At 40.9% G+C, this 18,305-nt stretch overlaps 1 protein-coding gene across 4 annotated transcripts in view; it reads left to right on the top strand.

Moving 5' to 3' along the window:
* ythdc2 (YTH domain containing 2) overlaps window positions 1-18,305 on the top strand; it is an 86,139-nt gene that overhangs the window by 39,459 nt on the left and 28,375 nt on the right. For 2 of the 4 annotated variants that reach the window (XM_078396335.1, XM_078396332.1), the window contains exons 19-26: window positions 5,550-5,655; window positions 5,943-6,062; window positions 6,145-6,417; window positions 7,265-7,391; window positions 8,894-9,099; window positions 9,943-10,138; window positions 14,239-14,348; window positions 17,500-17,798. In XM_078396335.1, coding sequence (XP_078252461.1) covers window positions 5,550-5,655; window positions 5,943-6,062; window positions 6,145-6,417; window positions 7,265-7,391; window positions 8,894-9,099; window positions 9,943-10,138; window positions 14,239-14,348; window positions 17,500-17,798 — 1,437 coding nt within the window. Of the gene's footprint in view, window positions 1-5,549; window positions 5,656-5,942; window positions 6,063-6,144; window positions 6,418-7,264; window positions 7,392-8,893; window positions 9,100-9,942; window positions 10,151-14,238; window positions 14,349-17,499; window positions 17,799-18,305 lie in introns of all 4 variants that reach the window. The other 2 variants (XM_078396333.1, XM_078396331.1) reach the window with 1 other exon arrangement.

The raw sequence follows: 18,305 nt of genomic DNA, 5'->3' as shown, positions 1-18,305 counted from the left end.
CTTCTGACACAGACCACAATCAGTGAGGTTAGGTGACACGCATCCTCCACAATAATTCTCAATACCAAGGATGTGTTTTCAGTCCCCTACTATACTCCACATACACTCACGACTGTGCGGCCAATTTGAGCTCTAACTCCATCAACAAGTTTGCAGATGACACCACTGGTGGGCCGGATCACAAACAATGACGACACAGAATACACCAAGGGGATAGAGAACTTAGTAATATGGTGTCAAGTCAACTTCTCCCTCAATGTCAGCAAGATAAAGGAGCTAGTCATTGAATTCTGGAAGCATGGTGGAGTACCCACCCCCCAATCAGAATCAATGGTGCCGAAGTGGAAATGGTTCAGACCTTCAAGTTCCTTGGCATAAATATTACCGACAATCTATTGTGGGCCAACCATATTGAAGAGACAGCCAATAAAGCACACCAGTGCTTCTACTTGCTGAAGACGCTGAGGAAATTCGGCATGTCTCCAATGACTGACATCTTCTGTAGATTGTAGAATCTGTAGCACCAGAGAAAGCATACTGTCGGGTTGGTTTGGGAACAGCTCCGCCCAAGACCGCAATGCATATCCGAGAGTTGTTGATGTAGCCCTGCCCATCACACAAACCAGACATCCCACTATTGACTCCATCTACACTTCATGCTGCCTCGATAAAGCAGCCAACCTATCAAAGACTTATTCCACCCCCGTCAATCCATCTCCCTGATTCTCCAGCAGAAGGTGCAGAAACATGAAAGTGCATGCTACCAATTTCAGGAATGGCTTCTTACCCTCTCTCATCAAGCTTCTGAACGATCTTTCCATAAGCTTGGGTACTATCGAATTACCCTGAATAATGTTGTCTTTTATGTTTTTTGAACTATGCCATTTTGTGGAATGTTAAATTCTTCTAAATTTTCCTGGATTATATTTTCATTTAACTGTGGTGTTATTGCAATGTGCCTTTAAGACTACACAGGTCTATTGGTAGGGGGTCATCAGAAGGCGACAGGGAGGAGCCCGGCGGAGCAGATGTGCGGTTGAATAAACACTCGCGTAAAAACACAGTCGGACTCACTGTATCTTTTTAAAGAACACAACATGGTGTCAGAAGTCCTGTAGGGTGCGTGAAGTGTACTTTGAGTCGAACAACTATCGTTTGGAGCTCGTTGACGGCAAAAGAGAAAGAAGAGTGCGACATGCAAGACGACAACGCACAGAGAGCCCCGGTAGGACCAAATGCTACATTTAGCATCCAGCCTCCGGAGTCCTTCGACTTTTCAAAGCCGCAAGAGTGGGCCAAATGGATACGGAGGTTCGAAAGGTTCCGTCTGGCAAGTAACTTGAATGCCAGCTCCGAAGATAATCAAGTTAACACGCTGATTTATTGCATGGGAGATGAGGCGGACGATGTTCTGCGCGGGTTAAACCTGACAGTAGCACAAAGCGGAACGTACATAGGGGTGCGTGATGGCTTCCAACGATTTTTCATAGTAAAGAAAAATATAATCTATGAGCGTGCCAAGTTCAACATGCGCATGAAACAGTGGATGCCTTTGTCACTGCGTTATATGCGCTGGCAGAGCACTGTAACTACGGGGTGCTACACGACGAGCTGATACGCGACAGGCTTGTTGTCGGACTGATGGATAAGCGGCTGTCCGAACGTATGCAGCTTGACGCAGAATTGACGCTCGAAAAGGCCGTCAATATGGCGAGGCAGAGTGAGGAGGTGAAACGGCAACAATCTTCTCTGTGAGGTGACACCAGGACAGAGACAAGTGATGCTAAATCTGTGGACAGAGTGTATAAGAGCAGTAGTAAAGGTGCCAAAAACAAACCTCACCAGGCTTATGGCCACCAACTCAAAACACACAGCGCCCAACACAGCAGGGGGAAAAGTGTACAGTGCCATAAATGTGGCAGCTCTCCGTCCCATCCAAGGCAGGATTGCCCGGCAAAGGATGCGAAATGCCATTTATGTGGGAGAAAGGGACACTACAAGCGTGTGTGTAGATCACCCAAAACCGTGCAGGAAGTTGAAGAGGACGAGGATGTTATGTTCCTAGGCAGCGTCACAGCCAATGGAGAGCCATGGATGGTAAACATCGACATAAATGATAAAAACGTGCCATTCAAAATTGACACCGGCGCTGATGTTACAGCCCTACCCCACACCGTGTTTAAAGAGATCTATAGAGACAGCGATCCACCTACCCTCCATAAAGCAACCAAGCCACTGCTGGGACCCGGGAGGAGTCCACTAGAAGTTGTGGGCGTCGCTGGGCTGTTCCTGGTGAAAGGAGAGAAAAGGGTGATGGAGGATATGTACGTCACACGACACCTGCACACTGCATTGCTGGGGAGGCCTGCTATCGGCAAGCTGGAGCTTGTGGTTCGGCTAGACAGCATCACCATAGAGACACTTAAGACTAGCTACCCGAAGCTATGCAGCGGTCTCGGGGAGGTACGACAGCAGTATGCCATCAAGCTGAAACCAGGGGCCCAACCGTTCTCATTGAAGACACCCAGAAGGATTCCGTTGCCGCTGATGGGTAAAGTCGAGCGAGAACTGTCCCGCATGGAAGGCCTGGGGGTGATCACCAGGGTTGAAGAGCCTACTGACTGGTGTTCAGGCATGGTGGTGGTGCCGAAAAAGACAGGAGCCGTACGCATATGCGTCGATCTCACTAACCTCAACGAGTCGGTGTGTCGAGAAAAGTACATCCTGCCATCGGTGGAGGAAACACTGGGGATGCTGGCTGGAGCCAGAATATTCAGCAAGTTGGATGCCAACACGGGGTTTTGGCAAATACCCCTGACCGAAGACTCAGCAAAATACACAACATTCATCACACCCTTCGGTCGTTACTACTTCAAGCGGCTGCCCTTCGGCATTGCCTCTGCCCCCGAACACTTTGAAAATAGAATGGTGTCAGAGGTCACGGAGGGACTCGAGGGAATCGTCTGCCACATGGATGATGTACTGGTCTGGGGCCAAACACGAGAGGAGCACGACGCTCGTCTGCATACTGTGCTGGCGAGGATCCAAAAGGCGGGCATTACGCTTAACATTGACAAATGTGACCTGTCGAAGGAAGAGGTGACCTTTCTTGGTCATGTCCTCTCCTCCAGTGGCATTAGTCCTGACCCGAGCAAGACTGAGGCTGTAAGGAAGATGGAGGAGCCGACCAATGTGAGTGAGCTGAGGAGCTTTCTCGGAATGGTTAACCAGCTGGGGAAGTTCATCCCGCAACTAGCAGAGAGAGACAAGGCTCTGCGAGACCTCCTGTCAAAGAGGAACTGCTGGCTGTGGGGCGTCGACCAGGCAAGAGTGTTTCAAGATTTGAAAAATGCACTGGTATCCCCACCTGTACTAGCCATGTACGACACGAACCGTGAATGCAAAGTCTCAGCAGACGCGTCATCTTACGGCCTGGGAAGTGTACTTCTCCAAAAATGGGATGAGGAGTGGAGACCGGTAGCCTACGTGTCGCGATCTCTCACACAGACGGAGCAGAGAAACGCGCAGGTGGAGAAAGAGGCCTTGGGCCTGACCTGGGCTTGTGAAAGGTTCCGCAACTTTCTCATCGGTAAACACTTCCAGATGGAGACGGATCATAAGCCTCTCCTGAGTCTGCTGGGGTCACAAGCACTGGATGCTCTCCCTCCACGGATTCAGCGTCTCCGGATGCGCCTCATGTGCTATTCTTACTCCATTTCTCATGTGCCAGGAAAGTGTCTGTGGACAGCTGATACGCTGTCGCGTGCTCCTGTGAAAATGGGGGAAACGCCTGACGAAAAGGAGTTGTTTGAGAATACAAACATCTATGTGGACATGATAATAGAGAACCTGCCTGCAAGCACTGCCTACCTGGATGAGTTGAGAACGGAGCTAAAAAGGGACAGTGTGTGCGCACGCGTAATGCAGCTGTGTCAGGAAGGATGGCCAACGAATAGCAACAGTGAACCGGCACTCAGGCTGTACTGGGCAGAACAAGCATTGCTCATGGTAAATGACGGACTGTTACTCAAAGGGGACAGATTAGTCATACCCTCAACTATGAGGAACGACGTGCTGACCAGACTACATGAAGGTCACCAGGGAGTGGTGAAGTGTAGAGAGCGTGCACGACGGTCAATGTGGTGGCCTGGACTAAGTCAGCAGCTGAACGAATTGGTCCTCAACTGCCGGACATGCAGCAAAGAGAGACAGAACCACACAGAGCCGCTGATGCCATCAAAATACCCAGGCCGACCATGGCAAAAGCTGGGAGCTGACTTGTTCATGCTGGGAAGCAAGAACTACCTGCTGGTAGTGGATTATGCATCGAGATACGTGGAAATCGCTCCACTCAGCCCCACCAAGTCGACAGATGTAATCCACCACCTCAAAACAATGTTTGCACGTCACGGCATTCCGGAGACATTGGTCACAGACAATGGGCCTCAGTTTGCCGGAACCGCCTTTGCTGCGTTTGCAAAGTCGTATGGTTTCCGCCATGTCACAAGCAGCCCGAGATATCCTCAGAGTAACGGGGAGGCCGAACGTGCAGTCAAGACAGTGAAGGGTCTCCTGAAGAAAGCGGCGGATCCCTACCTCGCTTTACTTGCATATAGAGCGACCCCACTGCAAAACGGGTACAGCCCAGCCCAACTCCTTATGGGGAGAAGGCTTCGCACTACGGTACCAACACTTCCAGCCCTGCTGAATCCTGCTCTTCCCGACAATGAAGCGGTTGCGTGGAAGGAAAAGGAGAAGAGAATCAGAGATGCACAACGGTACAACCTGCGGCATCGTGCACGGAGTCTCGACAGGCTCTTTCCCGGACAAGAAGTGTGGGTCACGGATCAAGGCGAAGCTGGAGCTGTGATCGGCAGCCACACCACCCCCCGCTCTTACATCGTGGAGGGACCTCACGGAACGGTCAGGCGAAACCGTCGCCATCTAATTCCCATGAAATGCTTGCCGGACCAGAGTGGGGGTGGTATGAAAGAGCAACTCCCGGGTTGCATTCCAGAGCAGAGCTCAGCAGAACCACCAAAGGAGAACATTCCAGAGCAGAGCTCAGCAGAGCCACCAAAAGAGAACATTCCAGAACTGCCATCCACTCCCTGAACCAGGTTTGGGAGAAGAGTGGTGAGACCAGATAGGTTGAACTATAAGTGAAAAAAAAAGAGTTTCTAAAGAAAATGTTTTTCTAATTTAGTGAAAAGGGCAAAATCCTTTTCACTAAGACAATGTGTTTACATGTACTTATGTTGAATTAATTTAGTTCAGATAGGAACAGACCTTCCAGCTAAAGAGGCAGAATAATCCTCTAAGGTCTGGTGAATCAACCGCAGTCTACCGATTGATTCTAGAAAGGGGAGATGTGTTATTGCAATGTGCCTTTAAGACTACACAGGTCTATTGGTAGGGGGTCATCAGAGGGCGACAGGGGGAGCAGATGTGCGGTTGAATAAACACTCGCGTAAAAACACAGTCGGACTCACTGTATCTTTTTAAAGAACACAACATTAACAATATGATATTCCTGTGCATTTTTGTAGGGCAGGTCGTTGTCGACCAGGAATTTGCTTTCACCTATTTAGTAGACTACGGTTTCAAAATCTGCTAGAGTTTCAGATTCCCGAATTACTACGAATGCCACTGCAGGTGTGAATTTGATTTATTAATTCTTTAATACTTTATTCTAATGCATCAGTTTAATTATTAAACCACGGTTATTTGTGAAATTTAAAAAAATATCCTTCTGTCAGAATAATTCAGTTTGGAGTAGATGTGCATTGAATAATGCATTTTCTATTCATTGAGTTTGTGTACACATTAAAAGTGTTATTATGACTCAGAAAAGATTACTATCTGTTAAAGGACATAATAAAGATGATCATTCTAAATCACGGTTGTGTCATTTAATTTATTTGCATTTTGTTTTTCCATAGGAACTCTGTTTACATACCAAACTGTTAGCTCCAATTAATTGCCCCATTGCCGACTTCCTTGCAAAAGCACCAGAACCCCCACCATCACTTATAGTTAAAAATGCTGTTCAAATGCTCAAGGTATGAGATATTTATCATAATTAAAGTAAAATATTATAAAACACAATGTAGAAACACATTGATGTACTTCTTTTAATTCTAGACTATAGATGCCATGGACAGCTGGGAAGATCTGACAGAACTTGGTTACCACTTAGCAGATCTTCCTGTGGAACCCCATCTGGGAAAAATGGTTCTTTGTGCTGTAGTGTTAAAGTGCCTTGATCCTATTCTCACTATTGCCTGTACTTTGGCCTATCGAGATCCATTTGTCCTGCCAATGCAACCTTCACAAAAGCGTGCTTCCATGTTGTGTAGAAAGCGCTTTGCTGCAGGAACATTCAGTGATCACATGGCTCTTTTACGAGCTTTCCAGGTGAGCTTTTCCAATTTATTACGTGGTACTTTTATCTTGGAATTGCAATCTGGAGTTCAAAATCTTTCAATGATGCCTACTTTAAAATATGCCGACAATATTTATTTATTTTACTAAGTTGCGTTCAGAGACTGAATTTTCGTTCCTTGTTGACACATGGGCAATATTGGTAAGCTGCTTGATTTGTGCACTGATAGGGTTGCTGGGTCATTTCAAATGGAAGTTAAAGTTAAATCATATCAATATAGAACTAGAATACAATTTAGACTGAGAAAGGAAGGCATGTTTCTGTACCTGAAAAATCCAAACTAATCTCTTGGGTTTTGAACACTCTCATAATTCTGTGCCCAGCTTTTGTTTTTATTGCCATTTAAAAAATAATAATTCTCAATAATCTTAGTTGGCATGGACATGTTGGGCCAAAGGTCCTGTTTCTGTGCTGAAAAACTCTCTGACTCAATAATTGCCATGCAATGGATATTAATTTGAATATTAATCTTGGCCTTTGGATTACATCCAGCAACATCAAAGCACCATTGTATCTTTTGTGTACAATTCCAGAAGAAACATTTCCTTCAATTTCTGTAAGGAACATTTCTTAGGTTAATATTATACCGAATGTGATAACAATACGAATAAGTGTTTTTTGCTTTTGATTGCTCCCATTGTGAATTAATCACACTAGTATTCTATTAGCTTCAAATATTTGTCTTTCCTGCAGTGATACTCAGAAAATCCATCAAAAATTGTTGCTGAATTGAGAAATAAAAAATAAATTAAATGTTAAAGTTTAATGATTTGATTTGTGTGCTTCGATATTCATTAAAAAAATTTTTTTTTTTGCTAGGCTTGGCAAAAGGCTCGCAGTGATGGATGGGAGAGAGCATTCTGTGAAAAGAATTTCCTTTCTCAAGCTACAATGGAAATCATTATTGGCATGCGGACACAATTGTTGGGACAGCTCAGAGCATCAGGTAAGTCCATTGTAGAGGGGAGATTAAAGCATGCTCAAATTTATTAACCTGTGGTCTGCAACCAGCTGAACAAAGAGCATGTGGTAATATCTGTAAAACAAACTATCTGTTGATCAGCTTTGCATCTCATAGCTGTATTTTTTCTTCTTTGTATTCTGATGGTTGTTCACTTACACCACTTCTATTCCCAGGATATGTTCCCATGATCACAAAAACAAGTTTCTAAAAAACTTCCAGTTGAAATAAATAGATACATACATAAGTGTCTTAAATGTAAAATTTGTTTTCATATTTGTAGGAATTCCATTGAAAACATTTTTATTTTCTATAAGTATCTACTTCAGATGATACAGATTTTCTTTAAAATCTGAAAACCAAAGTAACACCTCATCTTTTATCCATCACACTTGACAAATATACTTACTGTTTTGCTCAATGGACATTCGTTTCAACAATGACCTGAATCTCTGCAAGTGCATAATTCATAAACATTCACAGAAAGGGATATGGGGAGAGAAGAGCGTAGAACAAAAATGTGAAAACTGCAGAGGTTAAATTTTTGCTTTAATTCCTCGTATTATCTTCCTGCTAAATGCCTTTACAGTTGTAGTAATTTGACAATACCACAGATCCCTGGAAGTTTTGGTGAATGTGGATGTTCAAAACTCAGGCACACAACTGCTATTTTCACATTTTGGTTGGGAAACAAGACATTGGTCATCATTCAATTCTTAGCCAAACCTTGCACAAATAGAGATTTTTCAGTGGCAGTTTGAAAATGGTTATATTATGTTTCACTGACTGGTTTGAGGAACCTTTGTAGTTTCTTTCAGTAGATGGAATATTGTGGATATAAATGCCATCAGCTTTCAAATAACAAAAAATACCCTAAAGGCTTAAACTTTACCTTAATCCGTATTATAATTGTTCCCCTATATAAGTCTTCACAATTGCATCAACCTGTCAATATCACAAATCCCTGTAAGCTGTGTCGGATGTGAATGTAGAAAACACATTGGTTGTACCAGGTTCAAATCGTCTTGTTCAATCTCATTGTCTGTAACTCGTTTTCACCTAGCACACAGCTAACAATGGCCTGTTACCTTTATCATCGCTACTTTTTTGCATATTTTTCATTCATTTATTCTATAACTCCCTATATCACCATCTAATAGCGAACGTCATTATTTTCCCTTTCCCCTGATTCAGTCTGAAGAAGTGTCTCGACTCGAAACATCACTTATTCCTTTTCTCCAGAGATGATGTCTGACCCGCTGAGCTACTCCAACTTTTTGTGTCCATCTTCAGTTTCAACCAGCATCTGCAGTTCCTTCCTACACAGACAGATTAAGGCTATACATCTATAATGGTTTCAAGTGAACATTGCCCAGTTCTCTGTGATTTTAGTGTATCATTTCAATTGTATATATTGCATTCCTGTTTGACTTGATTGTTATTTATTCCCATTGTTTTCCTTTAACCATTTTAATATTCTTCTCAAGGTTTTGTAAGGGCACGAGGTGGAGGTGACATTCGAGATGTGAACACAAACTCGGAGAATTGGGCTGTGGTGAAAGCTGCATTAGTTGCAGGAATGTACCCAAATCTCATCCATGTTGATCGAGAGAATTTAATGTTGACTGGATCTAAAGAGAAAAAAGTCAGATTTCACCCTACTTCAGTTCTTAGCCAACCACAATACAAGAAGGTGGGCCTTGTGTTTTTTTGCCATGTAACTATTTTCAGCATCTATTAAAACTGTGATTTTTTTAAAAACTCTGGAATCGCAAACGGTGAAGATGGTTATCAATAATTACAGTGGGATTTTGATCAGTTAGGCAAGTGGGCTGAGCAATGGCAAATGGAGCCTGAGCTATAGGAAGTTGGGCAGACTAGGATTTATACACCTCTATAAGTTGAGTCCTCAGGAGTTGAGAAGTGATCTTGTAGAGAAGTATAAAATCATGAGGGGAATAGCTGGGGTGAAAGCACAGTCTTCTTCCAAGGGCAGGGGAATCAAGAACGAAAGGACATAGGTTTAAGATAAAAGGGGAAAAAATTAATAAGTTCCTGAGGGGCAACTTTTTCACACAGAGGGCAATGGGTATATGTAATCTGCCAGATGGAGTAGTTGAGGCAGTCACCATAAAAACATTCAACAGACCTTTGCACAAGCACATGGATAAGAAAGCTTTAAGAGGTAAATTGACCAGCCCTACATAAATGGGACTAGCTGGGAAAGGACAACGTGGTCGGCATTAATGAATTGGAGCGAAGGGCAGGGGAATGACTCTGTGACTTTGACACTATAATTGCAAAATAACATTGTGATTTAACCACTGTATCCAAATATCTGCAGTATTTCTTTTTTTTCTTCTCAAGGTTTTAATTGGAATTGCATAAATATCGGAAGGTAAAACGTTTACAGGGCTATATTTGAGGAACCAGGACAGTGATAGAAGTGTTGATTAGAGTAACAGCATGACTACCATTCTTCATTTTGTGCTATAACAAATCTATGATTCTAATAGCGAACTTAATTTTGCACCAGATTCCACCAGCAAATGGACAAGCTGTGGCTGTTCAAGCACTGCCCACTGACTGGCTTATTTATGATGAAATGATGAGAGCACACAGAATTGCTAATATACGGTGCTGTTCTACTGTGACTCCAATCTCTGTGGCCTTATTTGGTGGTCCAGCTAGACTATCAAGCAGTGCATTGCAAGAGCCTTCGTCCCCTCGAGGTAACACATACAGTGAGTCAAAATTACTTTTTAATACATTTTTGGTACATAAAATGTAATCTAAGTTTTTTTTTAATCTCCTAGAGAACAAATAAAATTTATTTGAAGCCAGCTTTATGAGCCCTATGCAATATATTTTGTAGATAAGAAAATTACAAACAAATCATTTATTTCCTTCGTTAAACTTCTCTGCTTCTAAACTGAGAGTCATTGAAGTCAAGAAAGCAGCACAGGTTGCAAATGAATTGAATTTAGTTTGCATTAAAGGAGATCAATGACGGATAAAATTGATTAAGCGGTAAGTACAGATTATTCATGTAAAGTGGATAAAGAAGCAATAAGATTACTCAGTGGTGTTGAAGTACCTAATGAATATGTGGTTGGATAAATTAATATTAGCTGCATGTTTTTCCTCGTCTATAAATACCTTGAGATTTCCTTCAGCACTTCCTAGTGGGGTGGTATTAAAATCTTGCACAGCTAAAAGTAGGAATGTACTGGAAGGAATCAAAAATACAAATCTTCTTTGCTATTTAAAGGGTATAGTATTCAGTACACTGTGTTGCTTCAGTAAGCTTCAGTATAATATAATAGCCTAAAGAGGAAAGTGTATTTCAGTATTGTAACTCTTTAATCAGATTCAGGTTATTATCAATTTAGGGAGAGAAATTTAGTGTAGATTTTTGCTTGAAAATTAGTTACAAATGTACTCTATGAAATTTTGGTTTGCAAGTTTAAATCATTGAATAAGTCTTTCCATAATTCAATTAAAAAATCATTAAATGATTAACCATGGACTTCTGCTTATGTGTTCATATAAAGATGATGTGTAGTGTTTTGCTCATCTTTCTGAGATCTTGCTAACATGGAAATGTTTTAATGGGATTGAGTACATATTCTGTTGATTCTAACTTTTAGCTTTCATGATTTTAAGAATAAAGTGGATTAAGACATAGACATAGAAAATAGGTGCAGGAGGAGGCCATTTGGCCCATCGAGCCAGCACTGCCATTCATTGTGATCATGGCTAATTATCCACAATCAGTAACCCATGCGTGCCTTCTCCTGATGTCCCTTGATTCCGCTAACCCCTAGAGCTCTATTTAACTCTCTTTTAAATTAATCCAGTGAATTGGCCTCGATTGCCTTCTGTGGCAGAGAATTCCACAAATTCACAACTCCCTGGGTGAAAAAGTTTTTTCTCATCTCAGTTTTAAATGGCCTCCCCTTTATTCTTAGACTGTGGCCCCTGGTTCTGGACTCCAACATTGGGAACATTTTTCCTGCATCTAGCTTGTCCGGTCCTTTTATAATTTTATACATTTCTATAAGATCCCCTCTCATCCTCCTAAATTTCAGTGAATACAAGCCCAGTCTTTCCAATCCTTCCTCATATGACAGTCCCGCCATCCCGGGAATTAACCTTGTGAACCTACACTGCACTGCCTCAAAAGCAAGGATGTCCTTCCTCAAATTGGGAGACCAAAACTGCGCACAATACTCCAAATGTGGTCTCACCAGGGCCCTGTACAACTTCGGAAGGACCTCTTTACTCCTATACTCAAATCCTCTTGTTATGAAGGCCAACATGTCATTAACTTTCTTCACTGCCCGCTGTATCTGCATGTTTACTTTGAGTGACTGTTGTACAAGGACACCCAGATCTCATTGTGTTTCCCTTTTTCCTAATCTGACACCATTAAAATAATAATATGTCTCCTTGTTCTAGCCGCCAAAGTGGATAACTTCACATTTATTTACATTATACTGCATCTGTCATGCATCTGCCCACTCACTCAACCTGTCCAAGTCACCCTGCAAGTTTCTAACATCCTCTTTGCAGTTCACACTGCCACACAGCTTTTTGTCATCTGCAAATTTTCTAATGTTACTTTAATTCCATCATCTAAATCATTTATATATATTGTAAATAGTTGCGGCCCCAGCACCGAGCCTTGCGGCACTCCACTTGCCACTGCCTGCCATTCTGACAGGGACCCGTTTATTCCTACTCTTTGTTTCCTGTCTGCCAACCAATTCTCTATCCATGTTAATACTCTACCCCTAATACCATGTACTCTAATTTTACCCACTAATCTCCTGTATGGGACCTTATCAAAGGTTTTCTGAAAGTCCAGATACACTAAATCCATTGGTTGTCCTTCATTCATTTTACTTGTCACATCCTCAAAAAATTCCAGAAGAATAGTCAAACAGGATTTACCCTTCATAAATCAATGCTGACTTGGACCAATCATTTTACTGGTATGCAAATGCACCGTTATTGGTTGACATTGGGTTGATTCTCACTATTGTGAGAAATTACTACCTAGCTGTGGTGTCATAAGAGTGATGTTTCATGCTTCTGCGATGCGGTGCAAATCTGTATCATCCTGAAACAAAAACAGATGATGGAAGAATTCAGCCAGGCATTGTTTTGGGTCAACACTTGCAAGCTCCCATCCAAGTAGCACATCATTCTTATCTGGAAATATGTGATATATTCAGATATAAGTTCACAAGTCATAGGATCAGAATTGGGTTATTCGACCCATCGAGTCTACTCTGCCTTTTTATCTTTCTCTCTTAACCATATTTTCCTGCCTTCTCCCCATGATCTTTGACACCCTTACTAATCAAATACATGTCATTCTCCGCTTTAAAAATACTCAAAGACATTGCCTCCACAGATTCACCACCCTCTGGCGATTTAAATTCCTCATCAGCTCCTTTCTAACAGTATGTCCTTTTATTTTGAGGCTGTGCCCTCTAGACCTCGACTCTCCCATTAGTGGAAACATCCTCTCTACATCCATTCTGTCCAGGCCTTTCATAATACATTATTCTATGAGATTCCCCTCTCATCCTTCTAAACACCAGATACAGAACGTTAACCCAATCATCCCTGGGATCATTCTCGTAAACCTTCTCTATAACGTCCGCATATCCCTCTTCAGATATGGGACCCAAAATTGCTCATGTTACTCCAAATTAGGATTAACAAGTGCCTTATAAATCCTCAGCATGACATCCCAGCTTTTATATTCTACTCCTCTCAAAATGAATGCTAACATTGCATTTGTCTTCCTTACTACCAATTCAACTTACAAATGAACCTTTTGGGAATCCTGCACCAGGACTGCCATGTCTATCTGCATCTTTGATTTCTGAATCCTCTCTCAATTTTATAGACAATAGACAATAGGTGCAGGAGGAGGCCATTCAGCCCTTCGAGCCAGCACCGCCATTCAATGTGATCATGGCTGATCATTCTCAATCAGTACCCCGTTCCTGCCTTCTCCCCATACCCCCTGACTCCGCTATCCTTAAGAGCTCTATCCTGCTCTCTCTTGAATGTAATCAGATAATTGGCCTCCACTGCCTTCTGAGGCAGAGAATTCCACAGATTCACAACTCTCTGACTGAAAAAGTTTTTCCTCATCTCATTTTCTCATTTTCCTCATTTCCTCATTTTCATGTATTTGAAAATAGTATATGCCTTTAATCCTACTGCCAAAGTGCATGACCACACACTTTGCTGTATTCCATCTGCCACTACTTTGCCCATTTTCCCAACCTGTCCAAGTCCTTCTGCAGACTCCCTGCTTCCTCCATATTACTCGCCCCTCCACCTATCTTTGTATCATCTGCAAACTTGGCCACAAAGCTATCAATTCTGTCATCCAAATTATTAATATACAACATGAAAAGTAATAGACCCAACACTGACCCCTGCAGAACACCACTAGTCACCATCAGCCAACCAGAAAATGCCCCCTTTATTCCCACTTCTGCCATTCAGACAACCTTCAAACCATGCTAGTATCTTCCCTCTAATACCATGGGCTTTCATCTTGTTCAGCAGCCTCATTTGTGGCACTTTATCAAAGGCCTTCCGATAATCCTAGTGGACCTTCTGAAAATCCAATTGTCATTTTAGATTTGTGATCATAGCAGGAACTCACAATGGTGCTTTCACTGAATCAAAACTGGCATTTGACTAACATCTCTTCATCTTAAACTTGAATTGTGTAAGCTTAATTCATGCAGCAATTTTTACAAAAGCCAAATCAAAACTTTTCTACCAATATCATATGCAGTAGACGGCATCAGCAATGACAGCAGTGACAGTGAAATGGAGGACAAATCCACTTCTAAGATGGCAACTTTGAAGCTGGAGGAGTGGCTGAATTTTAGAATAGATCCAGAAGTAAGTAATTTCTGAATATCTTTTTGTTGATTTTACCTGTTGTTTGATTGGCATGCAAACATGCCAACCTGATATAGGAGCATGTACTACCACTGTAACATCACCTTTCAAGATATTATTCTGATTTCACTTTTTATTTAAGTGAATGTGCAATCTAAAAACCCAATGTGCTCAGAATTTTAGAAACTGTAATGCTAAGACGTCAGTTAATTTTATTGTAAAACCAACAGGGTGTCCGAGAGATCAAGCTTGCGGCTCAAAAGTCAATGATACTGAGCAACTTGTTGGAGCTGAAGACTGATATGTCTCGGGGTCTTTTTGGACATTTTACAGCCTTAAAAGAAGTGGCTACTGAGATAATTATAATTTTCTAAATTCACTAGGTTTGGGTAAGATTCCATTAGATTGGAAAATAATAAATTTAACTCCTTTATTTAGAAAGAGAGGGAGTCTGGAAACAGGGAACTGCAGGCCAGTGGGTCATATATCTCAGAGGGAAAATATTACATCTTATTAGGAATATTACACCTGAACAAAGTCACCAGGGTTTTGTGAAAGGAAATCAGGTTTGAGTGTTCTTTAAAGAAGGAAACAGGATAAATAATATGGGTGTCAGAGGTTATGGGGAGAAGGCAAGAGAATGGGGTTAGGAGGGAGCGATAGATCAGCCATGATCGAATGGTGGAGTAGCCTTGATGAGCCAAATGGCCTAATTCTACTTCTATCACTTATGCACTTATGATTAAGATGTTGGGACATGAAGATATTTGATAAAGTGCAGCATCAGAATATCCAGGTTATTGGAGGAAGATAGAAGCTCATGGTGTAGAAGACTGGCTGATTAATAGGAAACAGAGAGTAGGTGTAAATAGATCTTTTCTGGATTGATGCTGCTGGCTCAACCTTTTATCATTTGTGGCAGTAGAAGCACACTGTACAGTCTATGGTGTGACTATGTACACATAAATTTCAAAGGGCTTATTGTAGAGAAATCATGGACCGTGGATTTGACTCTTGCTGCTCCTGTACTGAGATTGAACCACTACTTTTTCAGTAACTGAAATGGTATAATGCTGTATTCAGCACCTTGGTATTTTTCTCTTTGCGCTAGCTGTAGTACTTGTGTATGGCTTGATTGTAGTCGTGTATAGTATGATTTGATGAAATAGCACACAAACCTAAGTTTTTCACTATATCTCGGTGGATGTGATAGAAATAAACCAACGCCAATACCAAAGGATGTGATAATTTCAAATGAATAAAAATTCATCTTAGAAACATCTGACAAATAAAACTGTACCCTCAGAGCTAATAATGAATAGGAAGACAATGCAATTTATGTATGTAATTTAAATAAGACTTAAGTTCTTCAGATGCATGTCTTGACATCAGCATTAACCAAGCATGGAACTAAACTTAAAATCCAATTTATTTTTTTGATTCAGTGAGATAAAGCAAAGGCAAACCAAGTTAACTGCTTCAATATTTTACATCCAACTACATAAAATGTTCTCACATTCCAAAGTGCTAAATTTCCATGAAATGTGATAAGAATAAAATTGAAATGGAATGACACTATATATTAGGAAGGAACCATAAGGAGAGGGATAGGGGAGAAACTAAAATTTACCTTTATTTTGGGCTTATCCTGTTGCCCTCGGCACCCGAATATATGTTTTTTTTTATTGGTTGTAGTTTATTATCGTCAAGTGTCCCGCGAAACTGTGCAAAACTTTATTTTGCATGCTATCCAGGTTGATCATTCCACACATGAGCGTAATCATACCATAGTGCAAAAAATGAAACAGAGAACAGAATATAGTGTTACATCTACAGAGAACATGCCAATAAAATAAAAGTGCAAGGGTCACAACAAGGTAGGTTGAGGAACTGGAAATACAGCCTTAGCATATGAGTGATCCATTCAAGAATCTGATAACTACGAGAAAGAGGCTGTTCTTGAGTCTGGTGGTTGGTGCTTTCAAGCTTTGGTATCTACTTCCTGACAGGTTGAAGGAAGAATGTGAGTGTGAGTGGTCCTTGATTGTGTTGGCTGCTTTCCTTAAACAGCATATAATATAGATGGAGTAATTGGTGGGAGTGTTTTTTTTCTCGTGATGTCTGGCTGACCATTTAGAAGGGAAATGCTGCAAAAGCTGAGCAATACAATGTTAAATGTGCAAGAAAGTATAATTCTTTTGAAGTAATCTGTAATATTTTGAGTATAATTCAAAGTCTGAGCCAAGACATAATGGATAGGTTTTAGACTAGACAATATTGTAAACCAGTGTTGGCATCTGCTAATATTATGACATGTATACTTGTCAACTTCTAAATATCATCCTCATACAATTTTTCAGAGGTTAACAAGATAAAGAGACAATAAGAGATTTCTGGCAGAGAAGGAATGCTATTACAGTACACTTTCAGTGAAATTTCATTTTAAAACCAATTGTTTATAATGAACAAGTAATTTAGTTAACTTATTATTCTTTATGCACTATTTAAATTAACATGTACAAAAACATAATTTTAAATAAAGCTAATTGATGAAAGCTTTTAAAGACAGCAACTGTAAATAACTACAATAAATCTGTGTTACACATAATTTTATTATTATGTGAATCCCCTCAAACTGTGCCCAAGATCTCATTCTTAATGTGTAGGAAGGAATTATTCCATTGTCACCCATTCCTTCTCTCCAGCTGACTAGTCTGAAGAAGGGTCTCGACCTGAAACGTCACCCATTTCTTCTCTTCAGGTCTGTCTATATCTCTCGTTTCCCTTTTCCCTGACTAGTCTGAAGAAGGGTCTTGACCCAAAACGTCACCCATTCCTTCTCTCCAGAGATGCTGTCTGCCCCGCTGTTACTCCAGCTTTTTGTGTCTATCCCATTCTTAATGGTAGAGTCTCACTCATTTAGAGGCACAGTTCTGGTACACTATCAAGGATAATAAATGGCTTTGCCAGTGATGGTCAATTTAGCACAAAAACAATACATTCTTAAAATTTCATAAGTAATCCTTTAGTTGTACAGTTCTTTGAGGTGATTTGTGGAACTAATAAATAATAAATAGCAAAATGAAAATGCACTAACTTTTACTGTTTATCTTTCTTTCCTAATGGTTGTTACATTTAATTTTGCTTGTAGGCAGCTAGTCTTATCTTGCAGTTACGACAGAAATGGCATAGTCTGTTCCTGAGACGAATGCGAGCTCCATCAAAACCTTGGACTCAGGTAGATGAAGCAACTATCAGGGCAATCATTGGAGTCCTTAGCAGTGAAGAGCAAGCAGCGGGACTGCAACAACCATCAGGGATTGGACAAAGACCAAGGCCAATGTCTTCAGAAGAGCTTCCAGTCTCCTCGTCTTGGAGGTCAAACAGTAGGAAGAGCTCAGCAGAAGCAGAGTTTTCTGATGATTCTTCCAGTGTGGAATTTAGAGAAAGGTAGAATGTCAACAATACTGTACAATAAAATAAACAACAATAGATTTTTTAAATATTTCGAATCTTAAATGTACTGAATCAAAACTGCACACTGTTCACATTTTGTCTGCAGCCAACTGATTCACTTTAATAAATGAGTAAATATTCACTAGAGTATCAGATATGCACCTAAACAAACCTAATACAATAAATAGTGGAACAGTTGTCAGAATGAAAGTAATTCACCTATTGTATGCAGGATGTTGAACCCTTGAAAATAATAATTAAATGATTTGAACATTATTCTTCAAGTATTCTGTCAATTTTCAAATGCATCTTTCACAATTGGTAAGATTGTAAATGTATATTGTAAATTTCATCACTTTATGAACTGATGACATCAATGAAAACTGTATTTTCCTGCATTTTTAATCAGCTTTGAAACAAACATTGTAATAAGTGGCAAAACCAAAGGCCAATACAAAGTAAGAACTAGGAGAAGGCCCCAACAACCTGCTTTGCCATTTA

This window comes from Rhinoraja longicauda, chromosome 3 (genome assembly GCF_053455715.1).
Source record: "Rhinoraja longicauda isolate Sanriku21f chromosome 3, sRhiLon1.1, whole genome shotgun sequence".
Taxonomy (NCBI): Eukaryota; Metazoa; Chordata; class Chondrichthyes; order Rajiformes; family Arhynchobatidae; genus Rhinoraja; species Rhinoraja longicauda.
The sequence above is the reverse complement of the archived record's forward strand: the minus strand, read 5'-3'. Positions and strand labels throughout refer to the sequence as shown.